This window comes from Sturnus vulgaris, chromosome 1 (genome assembly GCF_052056855.1).
Source record: "Sturnus vulgaris isolate bStuVul1 chromosome 1, bStuVul1.hap1, whole genome shotgun sequence".
In the NCBI taxonomy this organism is placed as follows: Eukaryota; Metazoa; Chordata; class Aves; order Passeriformes; family Sturnidae; genus Sturnus; species Sturnus vulgaris.
The window spans coordinates 29,228,398-29,245,776 of record NC_142243.1 but is presented as its reverse complement, the minus strand read 5'-3'; the positions used below and the strand labels follow the sequence as shown (position 1 = coordinate 29,245,776).

At 38.2% G+C, this 17,379-nt stretch overlaps 1 protein-coding gene across 3 annotated transcripts in view; it reads right to left on the bottom strand.

Moving 5' to 3' along the window:
• The window catches only part of BZW2 (basic leucine zipper and W2 domains 2), a 56,982-nt gene that overhangs the window by 21,305 nt on the left and 18,298 nt on the right, over nt 1-17,379 (bottom strand). For all 3 annotated transcript variants that reach the window (XM_014894405.2, XM_014894406.2, XM_088162529.1), the window contains 4 exons: nt 15,718-15,782; nt 9,415-9,591; nt 8,243-8,346; nt 5,046-5,111 (listed from right to left, as the gene is read on the bottom strand). In XM_014894405.2, the coding sequence (XP_014749891.1) occupies nt 5,046-5,111; nt 8,243-8,346; nt 9,415-9,591; nt 15,718-15,775 (405 nt within the window). In that variant the 5' untranslated portion in view covers nt 15,776-15,782. The remainder of the gene's footprint in view (nt 1-5,045; nt 5,112-8,242; nt 8,347-9,414; nt 9,592-15,717; nt 15,783-17,379) is intronic.

Genomic DNA, 17,379 nt, shown 5'->3' with positions numbered 1-17,379 from the left:
TGTTTTGATAGAAAATTCCCACCAGGTTTCCACATTAAGGGTATTTCTTAATTACCAGATTCTACCCAAACAAAGGGACAGAATATTACACATGTTCTTGTACTTGTTTGTTACCATGGACAGTGAGAGATCTTTTCTGAGATATATAACTAGCTTATCAACAACTGTAAAGCTTCCTGAATGCAGCGATGTTTTAAAAATACAGGTAACTAATTAAGTTATTAAATCTCATGCAGTGTTTTATGAATAGTTCTGCTCTGCATCTGTGAAGAGAACTAAAAAAACCTCATTCATACGCTAGTACTTACATAATAACATCAGCTTTAAATTACAGCTTACATAGGCCTGAATGACTCAGCCACAGACAAATCACTCAGATTTTTTTTCAGTGGGCCTCAGCCATACACTTTTAGCTTAAAAGAGCAATTATGAAACTACCAAATCTCAAGGTGTAATTTTATTTCAGCAAACTATGACTCAACCACAAAATGTATGAAAATTTGGGATGCAGAAGAATGGAGTTATTATTTCTAAATATATGAATGAGAAACAAATGGTGTGCTGTATTTCCAAATGCAGCAACTAACTGGTGTGTATAATGGTGTAGGGAAAGGAACTCCAGGGCCACATTTAATGGAAAACAGAACATTTTTACAGAATTTCAATATAATCCTAGTGTAAACTGGAAGCCTGTGGATTTAAAGGTTTCTTAATACAAGCTTTATCAATAATACTGTACTAAAATGAGATCTGCACAAGAAAAAAAACCCCAGAATTAGACCTCTTTACTGGAAGTACTGAGACTGTTAACAAAGAGGAAATGGCTTCAGATTTCTGTGTACCCCACTTAAATACTTTTTCTTCTGCTTCTATATAAGCACTAGATAAGGATTTTGATTAGAAAGTGGTCACACTGAATACTTTAACATAACAGACCAGGTTTTTATATACTTCTTAGCTCCAACCTCCATCCTTTTATCAGTAACGTGTAGATCACTAACAGTTATACCCATTCATGTCAAATTTGAGCCAGGAAAGCAAGAACCCAGCTGCAAAGGCAAAGTTACAGCTGCAGCCCAAGACAGAGACAGATTTTATGAGAAGGATACCCAAAAAATTTATGAACTCTAATTCTGAGAAATCTGTATTTGTTCAAATGTTTTGGAAGGTCTGAAACCACATCTGTGGAGTTTGCAGTCTCATCTTCTTCCCCTTCCTCTGGAACACACTCCTTGCAAGTCTCTTAGCATTGATGTGGTTTCTGGTGTTCTTGAACTGCATCCCACTGCAGCATGTTTTAAACAGAGCTCTCATCTTCTACACATCCCATGCTACTTAAAGTACTGTTGGCACTACTAATCTAATTTTTGTTTTACTATTATTTTTCAAAAACAGCTCAAACCTAGACTTGTCCTTTTCTGCTGTTTAAGGATAATATTCTGTACTTTCCAAAAATTGTGAAACATAATTTAGGGGGTGACTGGGTGATAGGAAAACCCAAAACCTTAACCCATTCTAAAAACACGAATCAGAATCCATATTTCAGTTCAAAGTTATTACTTCAGATTTTTACTGCTGATTAATTTAAGCACTATTCTTTTACCATCACAATTACAAACTTCAGTAGGAAAGTCACAAAACGTCCAAGACATTTCAGAATAGTTCCCATCCACCCACAGAACATTCTCTAAGCTAATGCTTTCCTGCTGTAAGCCAAGCACATATATTACTGCCTTCCTTAGATACAAACTGATTCCAGGCATGAAAAGGGCAGCTCTGGCTCATAATTTTGTATTTCTGTGAGATCTGTAAGAAGTCCCAACTATACAAGCAAAAGTTCAGAATACCTAATAAGGACAAGACCAGACTTAATGTGATGTTCCACGTTGTTTTTGTCATTAAAGTCTCTTAAGCACAATTTCTGGGCATAGAAGATGTGCACAAGTAAACACATGCATGCAACATTAAAAAGCACACAAGAAAAACAAGTGCTTCTGATCACCTTTTGTCACCTGGAAATCTTAAATGGTGAAAATTAAGGAACTCTACCCACACAGGGAGCATGGTGTCTTTTTATGCCTTCATTATCTGAACTGGTCCGTTGCTGACAGTTTGTCACATCTGCAGACAGCACTGAATTGTCAGCAATGGAGAAGGCAGCTAATATAGCAACAGATATCTGCTGAGTCTTGCCTTTCATTTAGCTGACTTAAAGCATTTCTGCTTATTCCCTATTCAATCTCAGAATGTTATTCTCCTCTTATTTCCTAATTCCTAGCTTAATTTACTGTTCTTTCATTAGGAAAATAGGAACACATAATAGCAACATCACAACATCTCCCAGCACTTCAGACGTCCTCTCATGACTCAGTAATATTTAACACTGTTAAGGAAAAATAAATTTATCTGTAGTTTATCCCAATTTTGATATTAAATTTTTTTATAGAAAATTAATAACCATGCAAACATACTAAATAGATAATAACTGCATTCTTCATCCATGGTAATACATATGTAGAAAAAGATGAACACAAGTTTGGAACTTGGAATTTTACTGAAATTATTGCCAAATGTCATGGGCCTATGCCAGTACATGGGCCCATGCTCATAGCAACTTAAGCTGTCTACATCAAAACACAGCAAGTGAGCAATCTAAACACCTTTGTCTTCTGTTGAAATTGCTTGCACAAAATAATTTAGATGTAAAACTTTATATATGTTTTGCTTATGCAAACTGGCAATATTGAGGAGAGTGAGTTAAGAAATAAAACAACTGAAAGCTAGAAGCAGACAAAAAGCAGAAAGATGGTAAAAAAATAACATCCTAATGACAAAGCTGTGATCTAAAAGACAAAGCAAATACTTGTGCAAATATTGCTATCTAAGATAATCTCTCCAGAAAGAAAAGCCCCACAGACACCATTGGCTTCTTTGGAGTGAAACTACTGGTACTGCCTTGGTTTTTTTTGGCATACCTTTTTCTGGGAGAAGAGCTTATTTCCCCCCAAATGCTGTATCTGCCTAATGAGTCTGACAGAAACATCACTTTCATTGCTGGAACAATGATGCACAAAAAAACCATCAACGAGTCACTCTTGCATATCAAACTGATATATAACTAACTCACTAACTGCAGCAGTCTCTGTTCCAGCAGAAACACTTTCTGGAAATACAAATGTATCTATCTTCTGGACCTCCATGGGCAGCCACTCCTGCACAAATTACAGCATGCAGGGATTAAAGGATTAAGTGGTTAAAAACCCTGCAGTCTTGTAAATGAGAGAACAGCCACTTTGTGGGTTCACACAAGCAGGGGGAGGGAGAAGGTAAGCAAAAGGCACCTACAAGTAGTCACCATGGGTTTTAAGGGCAATGGCACTTGGAGGTGCAATACACAGGCACAAACACCCTCACAACCAGCTTCCTAGTTTCCAGGTCTCTAAAAACTGGATTAACAGAGGAAGAGAATGCAAACCAAGATTCACACCAGCACCATGGGTGGTGATGGATGGGCAAATGGAAAGATTTCCCACGGGTGAGTACCACTGCAAACCTCATCTCATGATTTGTCATACAAGACGTAGTCTGACACTGAAAACTATCCAAAAAGCATGTACATAAAAGTGAAGTTTGCAGTCTGCAAGATGAACAAGCTTGCTCTGATCCCACACTGGCATAGCTAGGATGTTTCCAAAGGCTTTCAATGAGTAGCTTGGCTCTAGTCACACTGCGTCTCAAATGACTGCTTGCTCTCAAGCTGGCATGTGGCTAAACTTCACATCAGAGGCACTTTATCCTTTACTAAGAGTTAAATTATTATTTTTTAACCATAGCCTCATCTTGTCACTGAGAATGCAAAGTGAATTTTTGGAAGCTTAAGAGGATGCAAAGCCAAGCAAGTTACAGAAATGAGCAGAGGCGGCTTGAATTGACATGGCATTTGCTTAATATGCTGAGCACTCTCTGAAACTTGAATGCTGTGAGTCAGCGCTTCTCATGTCAGTGATTACAGTAATTAACAGCAGGAACATTAGATTTGTGTGGGGATAGAGGTAAATTTAGGTCTTTAGAATGATGTACTGAGTAATCAGCATCAGTTGATAGGCATGCTGGCCACAAGGGTAAAAATAATTTCCTGTATGAGCAAGAATGTATAAATCAGAGCCAAATTAATTCAGGCACAAGAAGTGCTGGTGAAGTATCAAGCTCCAAATGTGCCCTCAGCTGACCCTTGCAGCAACCTTTCTAATATTTAAATAATATGAAAACACATTTTTATGTCTAATAAACATGATACTTTAGTCATGGAACAGGTTTTGCCACTACCAGCATGCCTATTAAGTTACAGGACAGTATTTATTACTTATTCAGGGAGTTAGAAAAAGATATTTACATCTATTACAAGGAACTCAAAATAGACAAAATAAATCTCTATGTTGTTTTTTCAAACATTTTTACCCTGGCTTCTCCTGTCTCCTTAGAATTAAGTATCACAAAACAAAACAGTATCCACAAATAGCCACTACAGTCTGACAGGCAAATCCTGAGCATTCTGCCACTGGTGAGCATTTTCTCTTACACATATCTGTGGCCTCAAATACAAAAAAAATTGCAGTTAGGATTCATTCCACAGTGCAAGAGTGGTTTAATACTCATACATCAAGAGACATTCTGCATAGCAGATTTGCATTTATTTTTTGGAAAAAAACAGTAATGTTCTATTTGCAATACAGTAATACCACTTCTCATTAAGAGGTATATTCCAAAGTGTATCAAACTTCTGCACAAAAAAGTCTGGAATAAGGAAGTGAGTTTGGTCAGAGCAATCAAAGGAATCATTAATTCAGAAATACTCTACAGCAAGTGTTTCCTGCCGTATTCCCACAGAGCTGGATTTGCAGAGTAAAGCTGCCTTCTGTAGATTCCATCCTCTTTTCCAGTAGAGCTAAATAAAATCTAACAGCACCACATCTATACATATGTAATTATGTTAGAAATACAATAAAAAATATTAGCATACCAGAAAAGATTGCCATCAACATTACCTTTTTGATTTCATCTTCAAATGCTTTCTCCAGGTATTTGTATCTCCTGATAAGTTTATTGAAGACCTAAAAATAAACACAGATTAACTTAAAAAGTGCAACAATTACAGCCATCTTTCTTTACAAAAAAAAGTAAAGTGAAATAAGCAGCTTGCAGATTGGTATTTCTCTAGTGTTGTCTGCCACATGGAGGACATGAAACACCCTCCTCTCATTTTTGTGATTCTTGTTTCATAGAGCAATGATTGAATCAGAGAATTTATTGCAGTTTGAATATTTTCATATTTCTCAAAATTGTTTTCCTTCTCTACTTTTCACCCTATCCATAGATAAAAAGCAAGGGAGAGGAGGAGAAGGAGAGTAACTGCACCCTTCCCCCAGTAATGCAGCACTGGGGAAGCTCTCAGCTGTAGGCTGATGGAGTGAGGCAGTCAGGATGCTGGGCATCTTCAATAGGTGCAATATCTTGGCAAATCAACTAACAAATGTTTACAACAAAACGCACTACTGTCAGAGAAAGAGGAAGAACATTTGCCAAAGCTTCTACAACAATTATGTTATTGGAACCACTTGTTCTCCAGTTTTGACCATTTGTTTCCCATCATGCAACCACAGATTATGAAACCAGAAGCAGCACAGGTGCAGAGTTCATTCAGGGTGAAGAAGGAAGAGATAAGAAATTAAATAAACAAATCATCGCTCATACTGCTGTACAAAGGCACAGAGCATATGACTCACTGTCACAGGTAAAAAGGTTTATGTGGGGAACAAATGACATTATTGCCACACTGGATGGGGGAGGAAGGGAAATTAGGTTTGGAAAGCTTCAATTCACTTTCCAGAATATAAAATACATCCAAACATCCTAACTGGTAGTATTTTGGATCAGAAAATGTGGGCAATCAAGTGTGGACATGCTGAGAAGTAGAGTCACACAGAATCCTAAAAAAATAAGATATTAGATGAAAATGTAAGATTCTTGTTAATATTTCCAAACAAAATTCAGCATATTTTTTTAAGTCTCTGTAAATGACAGAAGCATGACTTCATATGCAAATAATCTGCTAAAATATCAATACTAACTTCAGTCTTTTGACTTGAAGACTTTTCACTTTTAACTGTTTCCATAACTAAATCCACAAAAAAAAAACCCAGTCACATTACTAATTCATTTGAGAGATGGAGTAAGAAATTATCTTCTAGGTATCTTCTAGATAAAAAAAGACCTAAATACTATTTTAGACTAACTCTACATTTTCAGAATACAGTAAGAGCCCTATTTTTCATTATGCATGAAAAAATGACAAGGTCAATAAAAGGACATCTCTTCAGGCATTAATTACAAAACGTTGATTTATTTTGGTGGCTTTAGGTTTGAAGTGTAGAGAATCCATTGAAAATTCCACTCCTTCAAATTCTGAAGCGAAGCCTCCCTTTCCATTGTTCAATATGCAGTCTTTCACTTTTAATTTCTCCTTAGAGGACTGGTACTGCCAAATTTTGTTCAAGAGATTATTAAAATATTAAAATTCAAGAAGACAGAATCAATGCCTTCACTGACAACAGAGATTTTCCTGAAGCAGAATACCCTGTTTTTAAGAGATGATAAAGCTGACGCATAAGAAATATTGACTCCCTTTCCAAAAATAAGTGTATTTCACTAATTTAGGCTATTAAGGATGTTTTTTAAAGGAGCTTTCTGATATTAAGCAAACATTTTTGACCAATGCAGATCTTGATCCCAGCACTCTTTAAATTAACCATACACCTTTTCAGGAACTTATAACCCTAGACACATTAGTAGGGACAGCAGCTTTTATGCTTTTAATCGCTGTCTCCAGCATTTCAATAATATCCAGCAATTTACAAAGGTAAATACCTACATAATTAACAACAGAGTTTTGACACATGAGCATTGCAAGGGTATTGTATTTTTATTCAATCCTACTGGTATCCTGAATTGCATGGTGGCTTTGAACTTTCCACAGAATTCTTACTGTACTTTCTCATGTAATTACTACCTTCCATTAAGGAGTTATGCAAAGTTAGCTTCTTTTCAAGAATGTCTTAGGGTTCACTGGTTTTTTGTATTAATTTCACATAGGCCTATTTATGCAAGCCTTATTCCTGCAAGAAGAAATTATACATCACATATGTAGGAGAAATGAAAGCTCTTAAAATATACACCCAACTCCTAACTAGTTATGCAACTAAAGGTTGGAGGTGTGAGCTTTATATTTTTTTGTTATTCGTGCACTTTATATAATTTTTTAGGTTGGAAAAAAACCTTTAAGACCAGAGTCCAACTGTTAACCCAGCAGTGCCAAGCATCAGTAAACCATGGCCCTAGGCTACCATGTCTACAGATCTCTTAAATATCTTCAAGACTGGTGACTCCACCATTTCCCTAGGCAGTCTACTACAACATTTGACAACTCTTTCAGTGAATATATTTTTCCTAATATCCACCTAAACCTCACCTGGCACAACTTGAGGCCATCTCCTCTCATCCTGTCACTTGTTATGTGGGAGAAGAGCCTGACCCCCACCTGGCTACAGCCTCCTTTCAGTCAGTTGTAGTGAGCAATAAGGTCACCCTTGAGCCTCCTTTTCTCCAGGCTAAACACCACCAGCTCCCTCAGCTGCTCCTCACAGGGCTTGTGCTCCAGACCTTCTCCAGCTCCACTGCCCTTCTCTGGACACTCTGCAGCACCTCAATGTCTTTCTTGTAGTAAGGGCCCCAAAACCGAACACAGGATTTACAGTGTGGCCTCACCAATGTGAGTACAGGGAGATGTACACTTCCCTGGTCCTGCTGGTCACACCATTGCTTATAAAAGCCGAATTTCTGATATAGTTCATGTGTTTCTCAAAATATGCTCATATAAATATTTCAGTCTGCACACAGAACAGGTCAACAAAATTAAAAGGGTGGTGTCTAGAAACAGATTCAACCAGTTAGACTGTGATAAGCAAGACTGCATTCTGTAAAGAATCCATTGCCAACTGAAATCAGATTAATCTTAGACATCCTATTTTCTTACCTAAAATGTGTATGTTAGGGCAGATTAATGATTAACTGGATTTTCAATTGGTCTATAGCTAGCCTAGTGCAGCCTAGACAGTGTGCAGATGTTCCACTATAATCTCTTTGGACACATAAATGGAAAACAGTAATCAGCTATGCCTTTACTGACCTGAGCATAATTTCGGATGGCATCATGATCTTCATCTGCAAAAAATACACAGTGGCTGGTCATCTTGGTCTTGTCATTGTCATCTATGCGTGTGCCTCCAGGAGCTATAAGAAAGGAGAAAAAAAAGGAATTATTTATTACTTTAAAGAACGTAAGATTTAGTAAGTCTTACATTAATATCACTGTGGCAAAAGGCCACAATAACAGTCAGCAGGGCAGAGGGAGAAACAGAGACAGACCAAACGCTTTGCTATAATGTGGTGGCACCTGACAGAAGGGACACCTGGCTGAGATGCTGCATGGTAGATCACATGGTCCTCACAGGACTCAGTGATTTAGTTCAGTCTAAAGAATCTCAGCTGGTCTTGAGAGCACTGAGGGTCATCAAATAAGTCTGGTTTGGAGCACAACCCATACACATTATTTTAACGCTTACTTTAAACACCATAATAATGTAAATCCTTCCCAAAGAGAAAAGTATTAGCACTGTGTTCGTAATCTGAGTACTTGGAACATCCTGCTAAACTCTAATGCTTACCAGGCTCATGTAAACATTCAAAACACTGGCTTATTTTGTTGAGTTTTTTTCCTAGGTATTTCCACTAGCTGTTGTTTCCCGCATTACCTCAAGTCTTACAAAAATATCTTATCTTCCTACATACCAAAGAGCAGGAAGCAGGAGTCAAAGCAACATGACCCTAACTTACTCAAAATAAAGAGGAAAGTGAAAAGTATGTTTTTGCCAGAAGCTGCCACTGATACCTGGTAGAAATGTCCCATGAACATCCACAAAGCATGCCTCATTAGCCTTCACTTCCCTGAGCTGCCTTTTGTTGCAATATCTACAAAGCAAGATTTGCAGCAGCTTTTAACCTGTAGTGCAGCTTTTTATGCTAATAAATCCTTCTATTTCTGCTAGTTAGCATCTCTCTCATTCTCTCTGCTGTTGCAATTATATGCTGGTTTAGCTCAGACTGAAGGCTTCTCAGAGCAGTATCCAGAAAGTACCGAGGTGTTACCGCACAACAAACAACAAACAGTGCTAGGATACAAGATGCAAGCAGTGAAATTGTAATACAGGTTATAATTTCCACTGTGGAGGAAGATAGCATCTTAAAAGAAGCAAGCAAGGCTGATCATCAAAATTCTCTGTCAGATACTCTGCAGGTTACCTAACATGCTGCCAGCTACCAAAATATCAAAGAGTGTGTCAGCATAGCGGCGATAATCAAGTCGTGAGCCTGCTGCATCCAGAAACTTGGCTATGGCCTCCAGGTCATTCCCAGCTTCATTGAGGCCTTGGACAATTGTATCCCTGAAGACTGTGGGTTCAAATTTCTCCTTTTCATCTGAAACAGAGAGAAGGAAGGAGAACGAGAGAGAGTGTCAGTTTTTAAACCTGTTAAAATCCTGTATCAGTCAGTAACGGAAAGGACCATGGCATCTAATATACTCTTCTCATTCTGATCAACACAGATCAGATAAAAAGTTTGTTTGGCTTGTATAATTTCTGGAAATTCTGCAGTGTTTACCCTTGCTTCCCCTCTCCTCCTCATCTTCTAACACCAAAACAAACACAAACATATGGGAATAAATAAATAGAGGAAAAGCAACTATTGAAACTGTTTTCAAACTTCATACTCTTCACTTGCTGAGGATATTATCCCCATGTGTGTGACACTGTGCATTGCTGAATCTGAGAGCAGAATAAAGGGAATGCCAAGCGCTGAATACATAATCTCACTGTGTGAACATTTCACTTTTCATCTCTTGCTATTTTTCTTCCAATAACTATGGTCACGTAACTGTTTTCAAAAAGATGAGTCTTCAAGAAAAAAGGAGATTGAGTTATTAATAAAACTAATTTTTGAACAAACATTTAAGGCAACACAATATAACCAAGAATTTCTTCTATATTCACAGACCTAAGCAGCACTAGGAACACAGCACTTACACTGCATTTTCTACAGCTGTCCCTTGTTGAATTCAATTAAGGTCAGCCTGACCCCCAGACAGTGTCCCTGTGTCAAGGTCATCAGTCACAGCAGAAACAATTGCAACCTCCAGAAAAGACTTATGTAGATTTATCCATACCTCCTGCTGCCTTTTTGCACATGCAGTTACCAGCCTGCCATGGCCACCTGAAGCTTCTCAAGAAAACTTGCCCTGGCTTTATATTAGGGCACAAACGAAATTCCTGTTACTGTTAAAATAACTTTGAACTTCAGAAACAAAACTGCAAGCTGTTCTGTGCACTCAAACCCAAGGTTGTTAACTGCCGACACAAAAACTGATAAAAGTTCTTGAAAAAGTGGAAAATATTATATCCAGAGGATCAATCTAGAGATTTTTATTTACTAAGACAAATGAGGCTTGGTTAAATTTCTGTCTGAACATGTGCTAACACAGTCTGAAACAAGCCAGCTGCAACTCTTGCAGGCTTTTTGTGACAAGAGGTTGTGGCCTTTATGCATCCTCTGGCTGCAGGCTTCCGTTCCCTGCTACTCATAGTGCAGCTTTTCATCCCAGGCCTTAAACAAGAGACCTTGCTTTTCAACAGCCTCTCTTCCCTAATCTCTTCCCTCCTGCCAAGTACTTTCATGACAATTAAATAACTATTCTACATACAATTCCTACTTTTGATAGCTTTTCTATTTCTCATACAGAAAAGCTCTCTCTCCTCTGCTGCATGTACCCAGGCTGAGCTTATTCTAGCACCTTCAGTATATCATTTGCACATTCTCCTCCACTTCCAATGCATCCCCTTCTCCCATAGCAACTGTACCTGGAAGGCATAAAGCAGTCCCTTCCACTCAGTGTCCCAGGCCACTGGGAAGTTCAGGGGACTACTCCACTTGTCATTCCAAGGAGCCTGGCAGCACACAGACAGCTGCAGTTCAAGGCCTGTCTCTCAAGCACTAAGCACTAGAAAATTGCAGCATCTCCTTATTTTCCAGAAATCCCCTGCTATGCCTAGCTTTTCGTGACTTACTAAGTCTACTATCCATCTCCACATGGATTGCTTCCCCATGCCCTAAATCTGATCTCCTCAGACCAAAACTGAGACAACTCCATGGACACCCATATATATGCTCATGCAACTATCTGCTCCCAGCTCTGGCTCATCCTTAAGTGATGCACACAAACATAGGGCCAACCTAGATTCTCCACTACCACGCTCTCACCACCCAATACACTACTCAATATGCCCCTTCTCTGGACTGCAAATGACTTCTTCCCAGGCTTTTACTTCACACCAGACTTTGGAGATGCCCAGGCTCACAGCCATGTACCTCAGTTTTGGCTGTGATGAAAACCTGGAGTCTGTATTTTGAGGAACCGCCTCTGCTTTCTGCAGGGCACAGCCAACAGGGACAAACCAGAAGGTTGAGAGGGGAACAGAAGTACATGCCTCTGATCCAGGGAAATGCCCACAGAGCACCATACTACTGGAATCTCATCTGAGCCACCAGACCTGTTACCAAACACTCAGTTGCAGCTCTCCTCCAACTCGAAGTACAAAAACCAACCCAAAACAAAGAACAAACCAGACGCCCAACCCCCCAAACAAAACAGTCTTTTACTGAAATAAGTACTTCAGTATGTGTGCTTCAGACAGTTTTACTTGTGCACAAGAAACACAGTTCCACCCATAAACAAGCATCTGATTATAATTATTCTCTTTTGGATTGCCAAATAATTATGTATTATTTGAAGAGTAAAAAAATAAAAGCTTGATGACACATCAACAAGCAAGAGCATAGACTTTTGTCTCAAAGATTAAAAAAACCCACTTGTTTTACTTTTTCAAATGTATTTTGCCTAAAATTTAAGATGCTCCCATCTAAACTGGAAGATATTATATACTTGGTATCAGGGGTACACAGTGCTCAGTACAAACACAAATACCATGATTAATATTTCTTAGTTATTTTAAATAGATTCTTCCCCTGCCCCAGAAGTCCTTCTCTCATCTGTAGTAATCTACTATTTTCTTGTCTATCACAACCTAAAAATTTACAAAGGAACAGGAGGTGTATTTATTGCATGAAAAACAACTTAAAATTTTATTGAAACATTTTCCTACCAAGCTAATGTAATGAAGAGGAATATGCTGATGTAGTACAAGAGGGTGAGTAAGAAGCCATCACCAACAAGGGGTGACAGTCTCTTGAGCTGTCAAGTGCACAATTACTAAACAAGCACAGCTCCAGTCACAGGCTAGCAGAGGCAGGTGCAGCTTGCAGATGTGATGCACACAATACCCACTGCAGCAGTGCTATACACAGCTTTTCATTTTCAGCATGTTCCCAGATCCTTATTTCCTATCTTTTGCTTCTAAGAAAATCACAAAGTATGTTCCTGGCTCTATCCTTAAGTAATTTTATCGCTTCAACAGAAGGCCCACAACTTTAATTCTGTGGAAGAAAAAAGATAGCATGAAGTAAGAAGAGGGGCCAAACAAGGTAACATAAAGGTGTTAATATTGACTTTTATTAGGTAATTTTCTAATCTCCATAAACATAAATACTGGCCAGACACCAACTACTGCTGACCCTCACCGAAAAGGGAATATTCAACAGGTACAGATTATAGCAAGAACTAACCAAACTATTTTATTTGCCTAGATTGATAGGAACTGTGAAATGCCTACTTTCCTTGGAAGGTTCTTCCCTTAACAGCTTCATTTTTCTTCCTTCAAATCTTTTTAAAGTGATTTGAATGTCTGCCTCTATATATGCTGCATGCAACACTTATTTCTTTCATTTGGTTAATCAAAATAACTAGAAAGAGTGAGATGTACAAGCTCCTCCTTCACAGTTGTTTCAAAGATATTTTATATACTAAGTGTACTTTCAAACTTTAAATTGGAAAATATTCTATTATACTTTTTTTGCTCTCTGAAAGCTCAGAAGTTGTTCACAGCCTGAGATTAGTTGCAGCTAGCTGACCAGTGATAAGAGTTCACATATGCAAATAATTTTATCAGATGCCTGACTGCATCTTGTCACACCTTGCTGAGATGGCATTGCTCCAGGGATCTGCAGAAAGGAAAAAGGAGTATCATGGGACACAAAATGGGTAAAACAAGCAGCTCACTGTCCCAGCATGTGCATGTTTCAGACCCTACCTGTCTGCCTGTTATACACCACAGTACAGTCTCCAAAAACTGAAATGTCATGGTCAAAACCGCAGCTACTGCACTCTGTCCTACCTGGGTGACATTTCAGGACTCCCCAATATATTGAAACTCAGCATAAAAAAAGCCCTAATAGTATTGTTTAGTCTTAAGTCAAAGACCTAACAACCTGTGACATTGCTGTGATACAGAAGTATATGGAAACCTAAGGCAATAAATATACTTGGAAGCCATTTCTCTTCCTTAAACACTGCCTCTAGAAAGAGCCAAGTATCTACAAATTTCTAAGCAGGATATTGTAACATTAAGGCAACCAGGATGACACCACTTTTGAAGAAGAGATTTTATGCTTTGAGTAAAAAAGTGTTTGCATGTTAAAATTTCTATATTAAAGCCACTTAGTAACCACAATCCCATTTAAGTAACCTATCTCAAAAGAAAAATCCCACCCAATCTTTCAGACCACCCCCCATGTCTTCTCATTCTTCCATGTAGTCAGTGAGTTACCTAGGGCTACTTCCAATCACTGTAAACTGAAATCCAGTGGATTGGCACAGAATTGCAAATCAAATATCTTTATTTATTCTAATTATTTCTTGCATTAAATAGGAGTCAAAGACCAAATATGTATTATGACACATTATGCCAAACTCAGTGGAAAACATAAGCTGAAAACCTCAATGAGAGAGAAAGAGAGAAAAATACATGGGATCAAGGCAGCAATGTGCATTCTGAGTGCTTTTACTGGCTGATCTGACAGATGGATTTCTTTAGGGATTTTTAATTTCACTCCTCTGAATACACCTATATGGTTATGAGTTAATGCAGAGTGTAGTTCCCACTGCATAATGCTCTTGACTATGCTGATAGAAACTTAACCCCGCTAATTACTGGAGCACCATGATATTTAATTACAAACAATACTGGTTTCTTTTTTTTAATTAGCCATCCTTAAAAATGTTGTATGTGCACCATAGGAAAGACATTTTGCATTTAAGAGACTGTACTAGTGAAACAAATGGACGAAGTTCTGGGTGCAAGGGAGGAAAGACGAGAGAAAGCTGGCACTGCTTTTTAACACGACTGAAACCAAACTATTTGGCAATTCCTACCTAAGCTTCATGATCCTGCTAGATCTCTAGACGTTCATCATTCAGCTCTTCAACTTGTGACAGAATTTGAAATTTTCTGAGAAAGGTTACCAACTCTTTCTTTCTCTCATCCACACTAAGAAAATGCTCGTATTTACATTTTTTCCTCACAAGACATCTAGATAAGGTGTTAGCTTTTGATCAAAAACTGGAAAGTCAAGACGAAAAAAGTCTGTTTCATGATAGATTGGAACCCCACCTGTCTCTGCTGTAATAATCTATTAGACCACCACTTCTTTTCACAAACCAGACTTTAGGTTTTGGTTTTTTGGTAGGGGAGCAGGAAGGGGATAAATTAATAATTACATATATTTTGTCTCTCTGCCTCAAACCGTTGGCCACTCATCACAGCCACCTGAACTGCAACAAATGAATTCTGAGTAAAGTATGATCGAGCAGGTTAGGATAACACCTGCTGTGCCAGAATACCTGGATGGTCAGTACAGTCAGCACCACTCCGCTTCCTTTAAAAATCAATGCTCTACTGTACTTAATGAAACAAAGTGTTGGTCATGTTTACAGAAAATCAGTATCACAACGAGTAAATTGGGACTCACATAATTGTTTTAACAATTTTAAAAAAAGACTACACTAACACAGGAGAAATAAATATTTGTGAAAAAGGAATTTTCTGACCTCCTTCTGACCTGAAAGCAGGGCCAGTGAGATGATCTGACCATCTCATGGAGAAGGAAGGTGAGAAAATTCCTTTTTAGATATGAAAGGTTCACTTATAGACATGGCATTGATTTGAGTCAGAGAAGTAAAAATGCAAATCAAACCAAAAAAAGCTCAGGTAATTTCTTTATACAGCCTTTAAATAAAAGCTCATATTTTGTTTCCTTAGTTGAAAAGGAAATTTTAAGAAACACCCAAACCAAGCATCTAACAAGTTTTCTCTATCATATGTAAATATACTATAAATCCATTTAGCATCTAATCTTTAACTGAAGCCTCCACAGGACTTCTTAGCTAATAAACTCAAATTTTAAATAAAGTTCTAGGGTATATAGTGAAAATAACAGAATTCATAGAGCTTAATTATAAGTAATATCTTCAATCTTAACATGGCTGAAGAGAAGGGGAGAAAAATCCTTTAGCTCAACTTCCAACTATACCACCTCCTCTGTTTCTAGTCATTTTAACAAAGAAGAAAATAAAGCAAAAAATGTAATGCAACTTACCCCTCTTCCTAGTTTTGAACCTCTGGCCTGTTAGCACCGGCTTCTGATTCTTATTCATAAAATTTCTGGAGAAAGAAAAAAAGAGAAAAATATTTATACTCTAGCATTTACAGCAACAATTTAATCTAAAGGCAAAATAAAGACTCTGTGTAGCAAAATTCCAACATATGAAAGGTAAAGAAAGTTGTAAACACATCCTCCAAGAGTAATTCAAATTATCTTTAAGATGAAGAGCACCACAATCCAAGGATAACTTCAACGAGATGTGTTTCTCTTAAAACCTGGCTGTTGGCATCTCCGTAAAAAACCATGAAGATTCAAAACTGAACAGGAAGGTGATGAAGTCACTGCCTTTACTCCTGGGGCAGGGGTACAGCACCACTGCCCATGCAGCTCATGGGGATGCTGGGGGCACAGAAGCCACTAAGGCAGAGGACTGGGAACCATCCTGGTGAGTCTCAGCATGGCACAGGTCTCACCCTCTGGCACAGTCACCAGGCAGACCAATGCCCAGGGTTACACACCGTCCAGCTCAAGATAAGATTTTGTGGCCTAACCATAAAGACAGTGCTTTAACCATCAAATTCCAATTAAACATTTCTGACAAGCATCACTGTATCTTAGCAACTTTTAGTTCTGAAAAGCATGTGGGTGTTGTAAAAAATAACAGAAGATAAACAAATCCCTCACCCCATCAACTTTGAGCATAAATACAGAGTTAAGGACCTACATGGCACATCATACAATAGCAAAAAATACTGGGCTTGTATTATTTCAGACCTTTACAGCATATCTCAACAATGTCAAAAAAATCGGGAAGTGATAATATATTAATGTCATTTTATCTAAAGAAAACAAACTATTTTTAAGCTTTGAATATAACCAGTTTCATCGCACAAAATACAGCCTACACAAAGAGCAGCTAAACCAAGAGCTGAATGCACACAGCAGCAATTAAAAGGAAGCTTTGCAGCACATAGGAATCACCAAAGGTCATCACCCTGTCTTGCCCACAGCGAGTGCCAGCCCTGAGACTTAGAGGACACCTACTTCTCACCCTTCAGGCCATTAGGTCACTGTTACATATGAGTAGCTTGTCCAAAATTAAGTCTTCTCAAGCAAGTCTTTGAGCATGTTCTTCTAGTAACTTCAGTTTTATGGAAATCTGCATGATTTTTATTTCTTCATTGTGGACTCTGCAGGTCTAGTTTAGAAGTACACAGATTTGCCAAACATGCTTCCTACCACAAATGAAAATAAACTCAAGCTCCATGGCTGAGAAAGAAGCCATCAATCACACGTTACTATCCAAGTAGTGCTTTTTCTAGCCCTGAAAGCTCATTTAACAATGCTCCAGCTATACAACATATTCTCATTCACCAGATTTCTAGTGGCAGCATCCCTAGCTGGCCATTTTGGTAGCATTTCAGAAGCTTTACTTGGCAAACCACTTCTTTCTAGTCTAGGTTCACTACTTATCCACAGTCAAAAACTTTGCATCCAGACACATGAACTGGAAATAGCCAGTAAAGTTCAGAGTCAAGACTGGGTTTGCTTCCTGTAAGTCACAAAAACACAAATACACAAAAAGCAGTTCATCTGACATTCACACACATTACTGAGATTTAAAGCTGCAGTTGACCAAGGCTTTAGACCAAGGAG